Here is an 18079-nt window from a genome sequence, read left to right on the forward strand (position 1 = left end):
CATGTTATAATTCGTGTTCATTCTAGAATGAAAAAGGCATAATTTAGGTTTATTTCCTAATTTTTTATGGTGGTTGCGAGATCATTAAAATCTACCAAACCCATACAGAGATTAATTACTGAAAATAACAGTTAAAATATAAAGTTTTTCTTAAGAAATGTTTGATAACTATCCAGACATTATAAATATTTAGGATATGAAATTTCAAAATTTTCTGATGCATAAAAGTATTTTTGATCTTAAAATGAAAATTACTTTGCATGATAGATAGGCCAAATTTCATTAACATTCACTTACTAATGCCAAAGTTATAGCATGAAAACTATAACAAGCACAAGATGGTTACGAGTTCGTCACACTGACTGACCCCTAATCAAAGAGTTAAGTTAGATGAGGTTAGAGTAGGTAAAGAAAAAATAATAATAAAAATTATTCATGAGGTATAAACTATAAAAGTATGCTTTGCCTGAATAATATCTATGTTACAATAAGTAATTTACATTAAATTTTGTACTCTTTCGAGGTGTGGTAAAAAAATTAGGGAAGATATAGAGAGCAAATGTCACAATTCTCATACTAGATTAGACTGATGATTTTCTAAAATATTTCCTCATAAAATTAAACTTAAAACAATGTAATATTAAAATTTAATTTATTACCTACTTTTTGATGCCAAGTTTATTAGTATACTTTGATAATCAAGTAGTTAATTGAATTTTGTTTATAACTGTGTAACAGGACGTGACATGCACACTTCATCCTATCCATTACAAAACAGTTAAAGAGAGTCTAATAATATAGTTTTAAGCTTCACTGCATTTCTTTAAATACAAATATCATAAATTGTATGATAAAATTAAAAATTCTCTGATGTGTTAGTTCATTTTTTATATATCTACTTAATAATTAATTAGTATTTTCAAAAAAGGAATGTAAAATTAAAAAAAATTTTGAAATTTCTAATTTAATATTGTTAAAATAATTTGTGTTTTTCATAAGTGTAATAAACAGCACTGTTTATCAATGAGTTAATCCAAATTCAATAAATAACACAAAATAAATAGAAGACATATGCAGGGTATTTAAAATTAAGTTCAACTTTTTTTATAAATGCTTTCTTAAGAAATAATTTAGACAGAGCTCCATGAATTTAACTGGCAATTAGGAAAAATATTCACAGTAACAAGAATAAAATAGTGTAAATCATATAACTGAAACAAACATAAAATGCTAAGATATTAATAATTTCTAAATATAAAAGCTTATAAAAATTAACAGAAAAGAATATTTTACATTATATTTCTACTGAGAAGTATTTGTCAGATAAAAGAATTTGTTTTAGGCTATTTTTGGCCAATATGTCTTTATAATTTATATAATTAGTATGATTTAATGCCTTTAAAGTTTCTAGATCCCATATTAAATCTGATGCACTACTTCTTATGCATAGCTGTTTTTATCTGTATTATGGAAAACAAGGAGTATGTTGTAGGTTAAACCACCAAAGACAACAAAGTGTAAATCCCAAATATATATATATTCTAATACATACTGTTGTTCATACAACATTTTAGGCAATGTCCTTCATCAGATATCTGTTGATGAACAGTAAAACTATAAACAAAAACATTCTATTTTAGAGGTCATGTGACAGTAAAAAGCGAACATGTATAACAATGTTTGGTAAAAGTAATTGGAAGATTAGTTAACACAAGTAATAAGTAAAACAATAATGAAAAAATACTAATAATTAATGAAATACATAAATCAAGAATCTTTCAGATATTAAAACCAAAGGATGGAAATATTACAAATAGTTAAAATGCTCATTTATCCCATTAGGGTGGATAGTTCCCAGGTGAAAAATACTTTTGTTGTCTTGTAGTTCACGGTTATGTTTGTTCGTAGGGGCCTTTTACAAAATAAGTATTTTTAAAATGTTCAAGGGTATGGTTGGGCAAATTAAAGTGTCAAGCTACTGGTTTATCTGCATTACAATGTATGTCCGAGTTGTTCTTGGGTATGTTCTGCTAATAATCTACTGGTTTCTCTTATGTATAATTTTCCACATGTGCATGCAACAGAATATATGATGCATTTTGATGTGCAGTTACATTGATCCTTACATTAAAAACTTGACTTATGACCCTGCATGAATGTTCTTGGTTCAATGTAGGCACGTGTTTCAGCATGTTCTTTTACAAGGATAGCTACCTAAAGTAATATTTGTGTTTGTCTTGTATTCTATTGTTTATTTCTTCTTTTCTTTTATTCTTTTTTTGTTGTGTGTGAGCAACCACCTTCCCACATTTGGCTGCAAAAGATGTGGGATGTTGTGGGCTAGAATACCCACATCTGCTCCATTTTTTTTCTGAAGCATGCGAGGCCAGCGATATTGAGGTTAAACTGCAATTTTGGTCTTACTTCCACCAGTACTTCAAGAAACCAGGGCACATTACCTTATGATTTGTGACCTGATGTTGGATGTTTGTATTGTGGCTGTGATTTAATTTTTTTTTTTTGTTCCCTTAAAGTTACATTTAGTTTTATAGATAGATAGATATGTAAGTATAACTTTATAATTTTATATCATATAGTTTCAAGCATTTGTAAACATTCTCACAAAAGTTCATTTGTTATAGTGTCACACAACCTTCTAAATAGAAATTTTTGGTTTATAGATTTACTGTTCAGCCTACAGATACACAAAGAAAAGCAGTGCCCAAAACATTGCATCAGCAACAATATATTAAAATACATATATATCTGTAATTAACACCTTGTTGTCTTCAGTGGTTTAACGTACAACATACTCCTTGTTGTTCTCTTTCAGCAACCACCACATGTAATTTTTTACACAGTTTTACCTGTGTTATGAAGTTATGAACAATCTAACATTTACAAAGATGCAAAATTTTCTAGGTGTAAAACATATCAGAACTTAAAAACAAACACAAGGATTAAAAAGTAACATTATCATCAATAGAAAAAAAACATATACACCTGCATGTATTTTTAGTTATCATCCTCAGGTAATTATAATGTCAACAAAAGGATAACAAGTAGTTTATACTTCTCATTTAAATAAACAAATATTCTAAAAATATATTATGTTTAAATATCTAGTTATCCTGTTTCTTAAAGTATTCTTCATTAACAAATTAAATAACAGACTCATAGTTGTTATACTGTTAAAATACTAACAGCCCATTCCCTGATCAATTCCTCCCACTGGGTAAGGTTTGACAGGACGTGAAGATACTGGTCCCAGAGTTCGGTGGAGATTACTACTTGAAGACTAGCTTTAATCCAGGTCACTATCAGAGTCTAAAGATAAAGGTATAAGCAAAAAACAACATGGAGAAAACTGTTGGGATAACAGCATCTTATATTTCAATTAATTATTTTGATAAAAATATCTCATTCTGTTATTTGTGTTACTGGAAATGAACATTTTTTTCAGCTTAATATAAATGTAATAAACTACAAACTATAATTTTTGAGTAGCTCATCATTTCTTCAAAATTTAACATAACCTGAAAAACTGAATCCTGTTCATGACTTTTAAAACTACAATTTCCTGAGATTTCATAGAGTAATAACTCATCTTGAACTAAAGAACATAATCTCCAAGATAAGCATTAATAAACAAGTTAGATTTCATCATTAGTCAAAAATGTTGACTAAACTTAAAATTTTATCACTAAGTATGCATTTCTTTTTCTCTTCTTCATTATAAACTAATATAATCCCGATCCTTTCCAATACACTACAGAAATATGTCCAATGCTCACTGGGCATGTCTAGGCTAACTTTATATAATTACTAGTATGTTTAGCACTGTTTCCATTTCTAGTAAAAAAACCTATATTCTATCTAATTGACTTTGAAAACTAGTTAATTTCTGGAAACTTTAAACAACATTACAACCAACTAACTACTACAAATGTACCAAAAAAAGAAAATTATAATATCAGAGTTACATCCTTTTTATCTAATTAGAAGCCACAAATTTAAGTTATTGTATTATTTTCTATTCAATGAGTGAAATTAAAACTTGTATCAAGAAACACTGAAATGTAATATGATAATAAGGACTTATAAACAATATTAGAAACAAACAATACCCAAGTAAGTTTATTAATTACTAAATAAAATATGGTTTATACAAAAGATTAAATAAAAATAACTCGTATACATTATTTTTATTTAATTCTATAGTAAAAATATGGAAGTATACGTACTAAGCTCACAAACTACAACTATACAGTCTTATATAGATATCCTTCTTTATCAAAATTTGTAGAAAATTTTTTTGCACTAAAAATAATTTACCTTTCTTCATAAGTCTATACAAATTAATAGTAAATAAATTACTGTGTCGACTAAAAAAGAAAGTGTCGAATGGCTCGGCCACTCCTAGATGTTCTTCCACTAGAAGTAGGGCACACATCCTATTTCTCTTGGTGGTAAATTTGTCACAGCAATCATACTAAAGAAGCCATGCATGGAAATTCTACCACCACTACATTATTCATAGCAGTTTGACAATAATTATTTCTTACTTACTCTTAATGAACATTATCTTATGATTATATTAATGTAGCATATGTAATAAAGTGCAATTTAGTCTAATTATAAAGAGGTTGTTTAATCACAGCATGAACAGTGTGCACCTTTCTAGTCTTGAGTGCAACACCTTAATATCGTATTTCAAAATATAAGTAGAAAACTAAAATTATAACAGCCCTTCATTTTCACCCATTTATGATGACATAATATGTGAACTGAACAATTATTAATGAAGCTCACCTTTGAAAATAACTAAAGCCAATGACTCAAAACAACTGGAAAGTAGAGAATCTAATCTATCTATGTCAATACAGTTTGACTTTTTTTTTAGAACTTTTAGGCAAAGCTACATAAGGACTATGTGTTAATAACATCATAATATAATTTTGAACTCATAAACATGAAGGAAGGCAGCCAACTATTGGGCTACTCTTGACTGAATAGTGAGATTTAAGCACCACTTTTATAGCAAACCCATGATTACAAAGTACAGAGTGCATTTTTGCAGCAGTGTGACACAAATCACAAATTACTGGGCTCACAGTCTGGGCACAATAACCATCTAACATAAATTTAAAAGTAAATAAAGTGCTTGTAGCAGAAATTTGTATTTTTACCAACATACTGCCTATCCAAAAATCCTGTAGAAATAAGCAAAAGGATCCTAATTAAAAGTCTGCAACACTCAGGAGCAAACTACAGATCTAGGAATCTTTTTTTATAGTTTCTTTCAAATTTTTCTTTTGCTGATAATGTTTTTGTGTTAAATTACATATCTGCTTGAAAGCTCCAGGAAATTTATTCTATGACAAGGTGTCAGCAAGTTCAGTTAGGTTTAGTAAGTGAAGTAAGTGATGGACAGCTACTGAAATGATTCAAATCCTTTTTTATTATTATTGATTATTATTGTTAACTTCTTTTTGAATCCAAAAAACATATACAAATAACAAATCTTACAATTCATTGGAAAGAAAGTATTGTGCTTATACTTAAATCAATCTTGATCAAGAATAATGTTGGCAAAAATCATATCTAGCCTAATAAACGTAATGGTGATACTGTTTTAAAAGGTAAAGCCCTAGGTCACTGAAAAATCAGGTTTTGCTATGTTTGTTAATGATTTACAGCTGGAATTCATAACTGCTTCAGTTAGCAAAATAAATTATTGAAATATTTCTGTTAAAGAACATAAAACCAATTAAACTGATTGGATGTGTAAAATATATCTTTTTTAACACTTACAAAAAAATTAAATTTTAAATCTAAGGTGAAAGAAGTTTGTTTGTTTTTTATTAAAAGGTGTCTCACAACAAAATTTGGGGAATTTCATATCCTAATAAATGATAGAAACACAAAATCAAATTACGTGAATTTATCTAAGCATAATCTAGATATTTCATAGAAAATTTGTACTAAGTTTCATGTAAATTAGTTAAGTATTTCCGGTCCAGACAAGGTTAAGAACTAGTCAAGCTTGGCATTTAACACAAGTTTTGACATATTATTAAGGATATTTTGACTTCCTAATTAATATCATTCAACTGAGTTTGGTTTGTTTAGAATTTCATGTAAAGCTACTCCAGGGCTACTTAGGCTAGTTGTCTCTCATTTAGCAGTGACAGACTAGAGGGAAGACAGCTAGTCAACACTACCCACTACAAACTTTTGGGCAAATCTTTTTATCAACAAAAAGTGGGATTGTCCATCACACTGTGATGTCCCACAGCTAAAAGGACAAGCAAGTTTGATGATGAGGATTCAAACCCACAACCCATAGATATTTAAGTGAGTTAAAATGGAAATTCTTCCACAAATAATAAGAGTGAATAATTATAATAAAAATGAATTTTCAGAGATAAAAAAGAATATGTATACCTGAAAAAGAGCAGGAGCAAGCCTGCCACCCAAAGTGTCTTCTTTCTTTACTGGAAGGGTTTCTTTCAAGACAGAAGATGTAATCTGAAGCAACGTTAACAAGAGCTGTTCCCTATATAAAATCATTTACATATTGAAGTTCAAACAGATATAAATAATAAAAGTTGTATCTTACATATAATACTAGTAACAACTTAGTATCAGCAACATATCATCTTAACATTATTCAAAAAAGCATAGTCTGTACACAGCAAAATTAAATACAAGATAAAAAAGCATAGACGAAGATAAATGTTATATCCCAGAATTATACAACAAATAACACATTAGCTTCATGAAACCTGAGTGTGTCAAATCATCACATCTGTTGCATAATTTGTTTTATTGCATTATGAACAAAAAATTATATTTGAAATAGGCTGACACTTCAGAACTTTCTACATATAATGTAAGTATGATACTTTTATATGTGATATTTGTATATCTTCATAGCTTATAAATTTTTAAAAATTGATAGATTCTTGCATCTTTCTTCCAAATACTATGTTTTGGCCAATAGGGCAATAACTCAATTTATACCTGATTGGCTGCTGAACACACACATCACATCTCCAAGCCAACAAGGCAAAGATTTAAACTTATTGTTACTAAAGCCACTCTCATATTGTTGTGATAATTAACAATACTGTATATCTCATGGTTTTCCCACACAATTGCATTCCATTATTTTTAAACATTTTCTTAATTCACTGCTGCAGTTCAACCTAACAAACAACTTTTAAAAGAACTAGACACTTTGCGAGCAAAAAAAAAACCTTTAGAGCTCAACCTGGTGTTCAGTTGATTGGTTGTTTGGGGGTTACTGCCGCAAAGCTATGGGGTTTATCAGTGCCAAACAACTGGTAAAAAATAACAATGTAAAATACTACAAAGACTAAAAGGAAAACAAGCTAAAAACCAAACAATGCCCAAAAAAATTGGTAAAAAACTTAAATATAATAAAAAAGGCTAATACCCCATAAAAATTGAAAAACACAAGTTGAACAGTGTCATAATTGCCAATGACACCTTCCATCATCAGGGGAAAACCCATAGAAAGTACATGTCAAAATGGTGCTGCCAGTCATAGTCATAACAACAGCACAACAGTAAAACGTAGGTTATTGTGACTTGAGTGTCACAAAGGCCACACATTGATGAATCAGTTCCAGATAAAAGAAAATGATGCATTAAAAACTGTGACCAATGCATAACCTTGCAAAGATAACTTCCTCCTTTCGATCCTTACAGAAACAAGACAGCCAAAGAACAACAGAAGGTTTGATCTGGAAAAGTTTGTTATGACATTGCTCACTCCATGTCGACTGCCAACTGGCACAATGCCAAGCCTTGAACAAAGGACTGTAGTCCATATATGGGACAGGCACAGCTGTGACTGCACCAGAGCAGACAACCTTAGCTGCAGTGTCAGCAAACTCATTTCCACATATACCAATATGGCTAGGTATCCAGAAAAACTGGATAGAAATGAAAGGTAGAGAAAAATGAGCCAGTCATTTTTAATATTGACATGAACAGGGTGAAAACTAATGCTAAGCAATACCAGAGAAGACAGCTAAGAGAGTTGGTGTAAATAGTACAGTCAGTGTACTGCTTAACTTCTACAAGATCCAAGAAAGAGAAATGTCATACAACTCAGCAGTGAACACAGAAACTGTAAAGGGGATCTTGTGAGCAACCACCGAGCCACAACAAAACATGGCAGAGCCCACTGAGTCATCTGGTTTTGAACCATCCATGAAAAGGGTAACAGAAGAATGGTTCAAAAGATGTTTAGCAAAGAGAAGACAGTACTTCCAATCAGGAGTATCTGCCTTTCTCAGGTGACTTAAGGAAATGTCACAGGTGGGGATGATAACGAGTCATGGAGGGATGGGCTGATCATCCAATATCATCCAATGATAGACCCAATTCAGCCAGCTATGCCTCGATACAAAGACCAAAAGGAAAAATGGCAAACCATCTATTTTGAAAGAGCACAGCTCACTGAGCAAGGAAGTCACGATCCCAGGTGGGATGCTGTGGTAAGGATCAAAACTTAGTAGCATATTGTAAAGAAAGGTGTAAATGGTGGAGGTGATAAGAAGGATCGTGGAACTCAGTGTTCAGACAGTAAACAGGGTCCATCATCTTCAATGCAGAGGGCCTGGCAGAACCATTGACCCATAATCCAGCTTGGATTGTATGAGGGCACATTAGATCTTGAGCATAAATCATCAATCTACTCCCTATGAGGTGGAAAAGAGGACATGGAGGATGTTCAGTGCCCTTGTACACTTGATACGAAGCTGTTTAAGATGAGAAATGAAAGTAAGCTTATGGTCAAAAATAAGTCCCCAGAATTTTGCCTCAGGAACCACAGGAAGAACACCACCACTGAGACGGAGCTCGGGATCAGGGTGTATACCCTGTTGGTAGCAAAAAAGAATGAAAACAGATAGAGAAGGTAAAAAAGTTTGCTGTGTCCACTTCAACAATTGAATGAAGCCAGTCTGAAGCTGCCACTCAATAAACCTCATGCTCGACAACCAACAAGAAATATGGAACAGTAGGTGGAAGTTTAGTGATAGCATTGATCTTGATACTGAAAAGGGTGACACTGAAGACACAATCTAAAGTGATTCTAAGTTCATGTGTAAAAGAACAGGAAATGTTCAAACCACACAGACTTGGAACCACCTGTAAAGTAAATATTTATTAATAAAAAAAGGGTAAACGGACACACAAGCCATACAAATGGAGGTCCTGCAAAATGCCAAACCTCCATGTAATGTCATAAGCCTTCTCATGATCAAAGAAGACAGAAATGCAATGTTCTCTCTTGAGTAAGGCTTCCCTGATCAAGGTTTCAACTCAAATCAGGTGGTCCACGACGGAGCACTGTCGATGGAACCCACATTGGGTGGCCGAGAGGAGGTTGTTTCATTCAAGGAACCAAATGAGACGAGCATTAACCATCATCTCCAAAACCTTAAAAACCATTTCATAATTAGAAGGATTTTGGGATTTTTCCCAGGCTTTGAAAAAGGTAGAACAATAGCCTTGTGCCACATATCAGGAAAAACATTCTCCTGCCACATCCAGTTAAAAACAACCAGAAGAAGAGCAAAAGAGGCAGGAGAGAGATGGTGCAGCATCTCATAGTGAATGTCATTGGGGCCAACCAATGTACTGCCAGACCGATGAAAAGAAAGCTTAAGTTCCACCAGTGTAAAAAAGCAATTATAGTCATAGAGACAATCTGTCCGAAATGAAAGAGGCGATCACTCTTCACGGAACTTGACGGCCAAGAAGGCAGGAGATAAAACAGAAGTGCTGGAGAGATAAAAAAAAAGCACTCCCTGAAAATATTGGCAATGTTCTGTACATCAGCAGCTTCCAGGCCATTGGAAAGAGGATGGGAAGCATACTTCCCAATGACCATCTGAATCTCACCAGCTGACTTTGAAACTGGTGGTAGAAGAAATGCTGGTTGTGAACTTAAGTGGTATACCTGCAAAAGGTATCCCAGGCCCATTTCTGAGCTTTTTCTGCCTGCTGGCAGACAGTAGATTACTATGGATGAGGATACCGCTACAACTTCCACCGTGGCACTCGGGTCGGGTGACATCAACCACGGCAAGTCTTCCTCAAAATGATGGGAAAATGATCACTGTTTCGTAGGTCACTGTCAACACTGAGAAAAAAGGTGAAGGGGAACAGATAGATCAATAGCAGTAAAAGACTAACCAGGTGCATGAAAATAGTTAAAAGCACCAGTATTGTGATATGAGAACATACACGCCACAGAACGACCCCTCTCATCAATATCAGCAACACTCCAGAGGGGATTGTGTCTTATTAACCCTGTCTCCCCAGGTACCCTTTACTGAGCATGACACAAGTGTCTTACATTAAAAATTTTATTAAAATACTTTTTGTTTATGACATACCAATTAGAATAGCATAAAATCTTAGCTCATAATCCATATCTTAATAGAATAAAGGTTTTAAGTTCTTAATTCTACAAGGAAATATATAAAAAATCCTGAATTTCCACTAGTGTGACCCACATGACACTGTTTTGTCTTAGCATGTCATCATCCCTATTTTATCCATCACCCCTTGAAAATGTACGAAATGTTCTAAAATCGTTATTGCTCAAACAAACAATTTTTAAAGCCTTCAATTTTGTTTGGTTATAGAGCTATGAAATAGAAAATCAAACCCCTCTTGCCACATCCACCTGTCACATCCTCTCTTTCACAATTTGTTGATAGTTCTCTCTCATGTTTAAATATATATTACCTATAACCAATAGAAAGCCAAGATTTTCCTCTTATCAAATTACGTATTGTATAATGTTGTTGTTCTGAACAGATAATTGTCAATTTCATTCAGAGTAGCAGCATTGTTCCTGTGGGAAAGTTAATGACTAGCTTGGATGATTTTTTTTATGGCTCTTGTCTCTTAGTTAGAAAGCCAGAAAAATTTTGAGAGGTAAGTGAATTTGTCTTCTTTTTGCATGTTATTAGTCTATATTCTTTGGTGCATTATTTGATTAAATAAAACTTATTTAATGCACTACTACCATTAATATCAAATATGTAGACTTAAGTATAATCGACAGTTGACAGCAAGAAAAAAGGAGATTGGGTAAGTAATTTATTTCTTGTTATGGATGTTTATTATTCATTTAATATTATGTAATATAAAATGTAAAAATAGGGTTAGGTGAGTTAAGATTAGATTAGGTAAAATAAATAATAATGATAATATAATAAAAATGTTTCACGAAGCATGCACATGAGCAGCACATAGGTAATGTAATTTGATAGCGTTATGTGAGCTGCACGTTCCCTGAGTGATTTATAACTTATAATGGTGTGGATAGTAGTTAGACACAGTTCAAAATTATAAATAGATGTATAATGTTATGAACTTAGAGCTACTTAGGATAACCGAATGTAGTTTCATGTTTTGAAGTCATTCTAGAAAGAAAAAAATGTTAATTTAGGTTTATTTCATTTTTTTTTTGGTGGTTACGAGGTCAGTCAAATTGACTGATCCCATTTTGCAATAGGGAAGAGAAAATAACATATAAACTGTAAGGATTTAGTGAAAAATAAAACATTTAAAATGCAATTAGAAGGTTTTATGGATTACACAAAGGAAATTTGAAATTTTTGAGATGAAAAATAGTTTTAATTTTAACATGAAAATTACTTTGCACACAGGCTATTCAAAACAAGTACTCAATATATTCATGGACAAATCTTTATTTTATTTTATTAAAAATACATCACTAAGAAATAAGACTTTTTTGTATGTGAAAGATTTGTAATATTAACTGAAAGACTGCAAATTTCGTGAAAATATACCCAATAATCGAGAGTTATAGGTATTAAATTTTTAAAGACTTTAAACAAGTACAAAAGGTCACGTGACTCGGTCAAATTGACAGACCCTGTGTTGAGTGAGTTAAATTCTCCCAGGATTAAAAAGGGAGATGGCAACTGTTCTACAAGAGCATCAAGATATGATGGATCACAAGTCTCTCCGATAGACAGAGAACAAACAATGATGGTACAACCCATGGAGATACAAACAGCTACAGCATCCAAGGGTGTATTGAGTGGCACAGACAAGGTGGGTATGTGCTGGTCAACCACCAGTGTCATACCTCCATGAACTTGTCCATCACAGTATCAGCAGGTTTCAGGAATGTTCCCTTTAAGGAGAGACACACGGGATATTAGGAATCAATCAAGGCCTTAACTCTCTAAACACGGAGTCAGTCAATTTGACTGACCATGTGACCTCTATGTATTCATTTAGACTTTATAGATTTAATACTTCTAACTTTCAATATAGTGTGTATCTTCACAAAATTCGGCAGTCTTTCAGATAACATTGTCTTTCACATACAAAAAATTATATTTTTTAGTAAAGTATTTTTAATAAACTAAAATAAAGATCTGTCCATGATTATATTGATTATTTGTTTTCAATAGTCTGTGTGCAAATTAATTTTCATGTTAAGATTAAAAATACTTTTCCTCATCTCAAAAAATCTCAAATTTCTAAATACGTTTTTTCCAAGCGAAACATTATATTTCATCTGTTATTTTCTCTACCAGGATTAGTCACGTAGGCTGACCTCGTGCACACCAAAAAAAAAAATCGAAATAAATCTAAATTACCTTTTTTTTCTTTCTAGATTAACTTCGAATTGTAACAAAAAACTACATTAGTTTATCCTTAGTAGCTTTAAGCTTGTAACAGTACACATCTATTTATAATTAAATGTTATTGTTTTACTGCCCTTTTGATTGCCCTTTGAAACATTTCTAACTACTATCTGCATCAAAATTAGTTGTAGATCACTCGGGGCAAGTGCAGCTCACATTATGCTTTCGAATTACATTATCTACGTGCTGCTCACGTGCATGCCTCGTGAAACATTTTTATTATATTATTATTATTTATTTTACCTAATCTAATCTTAACTCACCTAAAAAGATCCCTATTTTTACATTTTAGTTACTTTTATAATAACAAATAAATAATAAATATCAAAAACATGAAATAGCTTACTTACCTAATCTCCTTTTTTCTTGCTGTCAACTGTCGATTGTACTTAAGCCTACATATTTGATATTAATGGTAGTAGTGCATTAAATAAGTTTTATTTAATTAAATAATGCACCAAAGAATATAGACTAATAACATGCAAAAAGAAGACAAATTCACTTACCTCTCAAAATTTTTCTGGCTTTCCAACTATATGACAACAGCCGTTACAAATTCATCAAAGCTAGTCATTAACTTTTCCATGAGAATGAAGTTTGTACTCTGAGTGAAATTGATACGTATGAGGGGATGCACTACAATGCCAAACAAGGACACTGTAGCAACACCAGGGCTTTGTGAGCACTATACCCAAACACCAGGATCAGACACAATGTCCACAACACCCACCGAGAATTCCTAACACTGTTACTCAGTTGACGCTATCCTAACAGGACCAGCCGATTGTTCCTGGGGGACCCACCTCAAGGCCATCCGTCTATGGGAATTCAAGGCCACAATGGCATGTTGCAGTGTCCCAGACACCACTAAACCACCAGGATCCTCTCCTCCTCCCTTTCACAGGCACATCAAACATGTGGATGGATGTTCAGATCCCAGAGGAGGTAAACTGAAAATACAGAACCTTCCCTGGAAGGTCCCCTCACCACATACAGGAATACACCTTGGGGGGCTGGTGTTCAGACTGTAAGTTTTCTGGTATGATAACACATACCCACATTTATACAAATTTAAAACAATAAATGTTCTAATTAATTTTATTCATTGTTAAAGGTGCTGTATAAGTCATCACAGAATATGAAGATAACAAGTAAAATTGTGAACCAATTTTTTAATAATTTTATTCATTTTAGATCTGGAAGAAAAATTAATAATACCAAAATAAAACAACATAATACTAATAGCATACATCACAATATTGTATTTACAGTTCTAATTGTCCCAGAAATATCTAGTAATGTGACCTTTCAAGGACATCCTAATAAAAACAATCGATTTTCAAAATTTTCATTATTTGTGTGAACTCTCTGCTTAATATATATATTTTCAACATCAAAATAACCTTTTAGTTTCACTAAAAATATGATTAATTTCTTCTCTCTATGTTCTAAAAACAAAAGTTTCACCTTTAACCTTTTCAATTTGCATTAACATTTGGCAGACAAATACCTTGTGTCAGCTAAAAGAACTTTTTTTAAAAAAAGTGCTAAACATTATGGAGGGAAGACTAAAATTTTGTTCAAGAGAGTAGCATCAAAAAGAGTTCTTATTTCCCAAAAAGGTTATTTTCTTTATATTATATTTAACTTTATAATTCTGATACAAAACTTTAGTGTTAGGATATAAACAATTCATACAACAAACATACAAAATGGTAACTAAAGAATGAATGCAAAAAAAATTAATATCCAATATTATTATACTTTACTTACCATGTTTTTCTTTCCATACTTAAGTTCATTACCATATAACGGTATATGTTCAGCACTCTTTTACACATGTCTACCTGCAAGATATTACAACTGACCTTTCACTACTTCTTCCAAGAATTTTAACCTACTAACTAATGATTTTTCAAGTAATCATTCATTAGAAAATTTAATAATATGGAAGTTAAAAACAGTGCTAATAAGGCTAGTAGTAATGGATTTAATGAGCAGGTTCTATTAAGTCACACCTTTCTTTTAGCTTGTGCAGAGGATGATACAGAAGAGAGATGGATATCAAAAGGGACAAATAGAGACAGGAATGGAAAACATAAGGATTTTATTTTATACAAGATTTGTGAGTACAGCACATGGATAGGATAGTCTATGGTGTAAGCAGGAAGAAAAGAATTAGATTATGCTGTCCGGGGGCAGGAGGTGAAGGATACAACCAACAGAGTAAGTGATACAATAAAGAGTGCTAGTAGTGATGCAGTATTTGTAGTGCACATAGGTACCAATGATGTAAGGAAGAGTAAGCCAGAGGAGCATATTGTTAAGTACAAGGCATTAATAAAGACATTCAAAGCAAAAGACTATAACAACTTAATCCTGTAAGAATACTGCCAACACTTAATTGTGGAGATGAAATTATAAGTAGGTCACTAGGGCTGAATGCTAGGCTTACGTTAATATGTAAAGACAAGCAGGTTGGTGGTTGAATTTGCAGGATCAGTTCAATGGGAAAAGGGAGCTTCTTGGAATGGATGGTTTATATTTGAATAGGGTAGGACCTGCATTGTTTGCAAGAGCTATTAACTCAACTGTTAGGGCAACTTTAATCTAGGACTAAACAGTGAGAGGGGCAAAAGAATGACGAAAAAATAAGAAGAATACAGAAGTATAGTATGGGTACAAGGTGCATGATTAGTTTTAATAGTAGGTTAAGATGTTATTATTGTAATGCCAGAAGAACAAGAAATAAAAGTGTTGAGTTTAGAACACTGGTTGGAGTGGACATTTTGACACAAAGTATTAAAAAGAGCGAGAGGAGTGGCTTTATTATTTAAAATACAAGTTATATACTATTAAGGTTGAGGATATAAAGGTTAATAGCAATGAGGTTGAATCTGTTAATTTCAGGCATATAGAGTGGAAAATGGGCAGTCATGGGCAGACAGGTTTTTAGAAACTCTCCAGGATGGCTTTCTGCAACAATTTTTATTAACCTACTAGGAACAATGCTATTTTATATCTATTACTAACTTCTAATAAATAGTTGATAAGGAGGAGATTCAAGAACATCTAGGTGGAAATGATCACTGCTCAATTGGATTTGATTTTTGCTGCATATGGAGATAAGGAATCATGATATTTTGGTTCCAAATTTGAAAAAGCAAATTTTGAAGAGAAGAGACAAGAATTATCTGCTGTGAATTGGACTACTGAATGAGTTGAAGATACTGATCAAATATGGAAAAAAAATTTAAATAACTAAGATAGACATGTTCCAAATAGAAAAAAAAAAGGTGGCTGGAAGTAAAAATCCAGGTTGACTCATAAAGGATACAAAGAATAAAATTAACAAAAGGCTTTGTAAGTATAAGAAGTTTAAATTGAGTGCAATGATGGAAGACTTGCAGGATTATAAAAGATCAAGAGAGTTGGTCAAGTGGAAAATTAAAAAAAGTATATGAAAAATGACTGATCAAAAATGTTAAAATTAATAGTAAGGATTTCTTCAAATATATTAAGGGTAAATAATATGTCAGGGTGGGAGTAGGACTTTTCACAAATGATACAATAAAGTTAATATCTGATGATTGTGGGATTGCTAGGTTATTAACCCTTTAACAACAATGCACTTTTAAACTGCTTTCAGCGCATGTCAGTGAGTTAGATTCAAAATTTAATTAAACCACTTTACTATCAATGTATTTTGACTCTTTCACTATGAAGTCAGTCGACTCGAACAACCTCTTAGTCATTTTGTTCTCATTGTAGTTTACATGCTAAACTTTTAATACTTTTTGTATCTCCACTCTCCACAAAGGTTAGCAGATTTTAGTAAACATTACAGGTCTTTTGTACACAAATTCAGGTTTTTTAATGAAGCATTTTTACAAAAAATTTGTCTGCAAATATATATATATATATAGTATTTCTATATACTAATCCAACTGCTAAGTGATTTCTAAATTAAGATTAAAAATAATTTTCTTCATCTCACAAATCTGAAATTCCATTTGTGTAATCTCTAAAACCTCCTAAGTAAATTTCAAACATTTTTTTCAGTAACTTTATATTCCATATAAAATTATATTTGTTTATCCTAAATAGCTTTACACTCATAACAGTAGACATCTATTTATACTTAAATGTTGTTTTATTGCTTTTGGAACTATTTCTAACTACTATTTGTGCCATTATAAGTTGTAAATCACTTGACAAATGTGCAGATTAAGTTACACTATCAAATTATATTACACCCGAGCAGCTAGCAAGTGTACCACATGAAAAATTATATTTTTATTATTTATTTCATCTAATCTATCTTTAACTAACATAAAAAGTTTGCCACTTTGACATTTTAGTTACTTTTATTATAATGACTAAAAAATACACATGAAAAACAAAATGAAGTACCTGGGTCTTCTTTCTTTTAGTTGTCAACTTTCGATGACACTTAACCCTACCATTTTATACTAATGGTACAACTACACTAAATTTATTTAATTAAATAATGCCCCACAGAACACAGAATAATAATGTGCAAAAAGCAAACAATGTCCCATAACTATTACAATTATTCTGCAACAAGAGGTGTTAAAACTTTATCTATGCTCCTTGAACTGAAAGTGAAATTGACAATTCTCTTTACAGAAAACAATATATACATCATTTGATAGATTAAAACCTTGGCTTTCTATTGATTATAAATAAAATAGTCTTGAACGGCAGAGAGAACTATTGACAATTTCTGAAAGAGAGGATATGACAGGTGTGCATGGCAGGAGTTGTCTATTTCACGGCTCTGTAACCAAATAAGATTTCAGGATATAAAAATTATGCATTGTCTGAGTGATGACAATGTTATAATAAGTAATTTATGTCAAATTTCGTACTTTTTGAATAGGTGGGATGCCTAAAAAGCAATGTCACGATTCTCACGCTAGGGGGGGGAATTTACTTTTTTTTTTTTACTATTGCCTTATAAAAGTAAGAACTTAAAATTTATATAATATTAAAATATGGACAATTAGCTATGTTTTACACTATATTTATTGGTATTCCATGAAAAGAAAGTAGTTTAATTCAATTTTCAATGTAACTCATTAAAATTTCATGATATGTGCAGAAAAAAATGTCCGTGGTGAGAGTATTAATGAAATTATTATTATCAAGTACATTATAGTTCAAAGTTTTATATTATCTTAGTTTTCATTCTTTTATTTAAAAAAAAAAACACACCTTCTGTAGCTAACATTGAGCTTTAGAAGTTACATGTACTTTTAACATGTATGTGTTTATGGTCATTAGAAAGAACTCATTTTACACTATATTCCAACAATGGT

At 31.8% G+C, this 18079-nt stretch overlaps 1 protein-coding gene across 5 annotated transcripts in view; it reads right to left on the reverse strand.

Moving 5' to 3' along the window:
• The window catches only part of LOC106461357 (ral GTPase-activating protein subunit alpha-1-like), a 195036-nt gene that overhangs the window by 96956 nt on the left and 80001 nt on the right, over positions 1-18079 (reverse strand). For all 5 annotated transcript variants that reach the window (XM_022388288.1, XM_022388289.1, XM_022388290.1 and 2 more), the window contains exons 13-15: positions 14511-14584; positions 6448-6559; positions 3205-3327 (exon numbers count right to left, since the gene is read on the reverse strand). In XM_022388288.1, the coding sequence (XP_022243996.1) occupies positions 3205-3327; positions 6448-6559; positions 14511-14584 (309 nt within the window). The remainder of the gene's footprint in view (positions 1-3204; positions 3328-6447; positions 6560-14510; positions 14585-18079) is intronic.

Source organism: Limulus polyphemus, unplaced genomic scaffold, assembly GCF_000517525.1.
Source record: "Limulus polyphemus unplaced genomic scaffold, Limulus_polyphemus-2.1.2 Scaffold943, whole genome shotgun sequence".
NCBI lineage: Eukaryota > Metazoa > Arthropoda > Merostomata > Xiphosura > Limulidae > Limulus > Limulus polyphemus.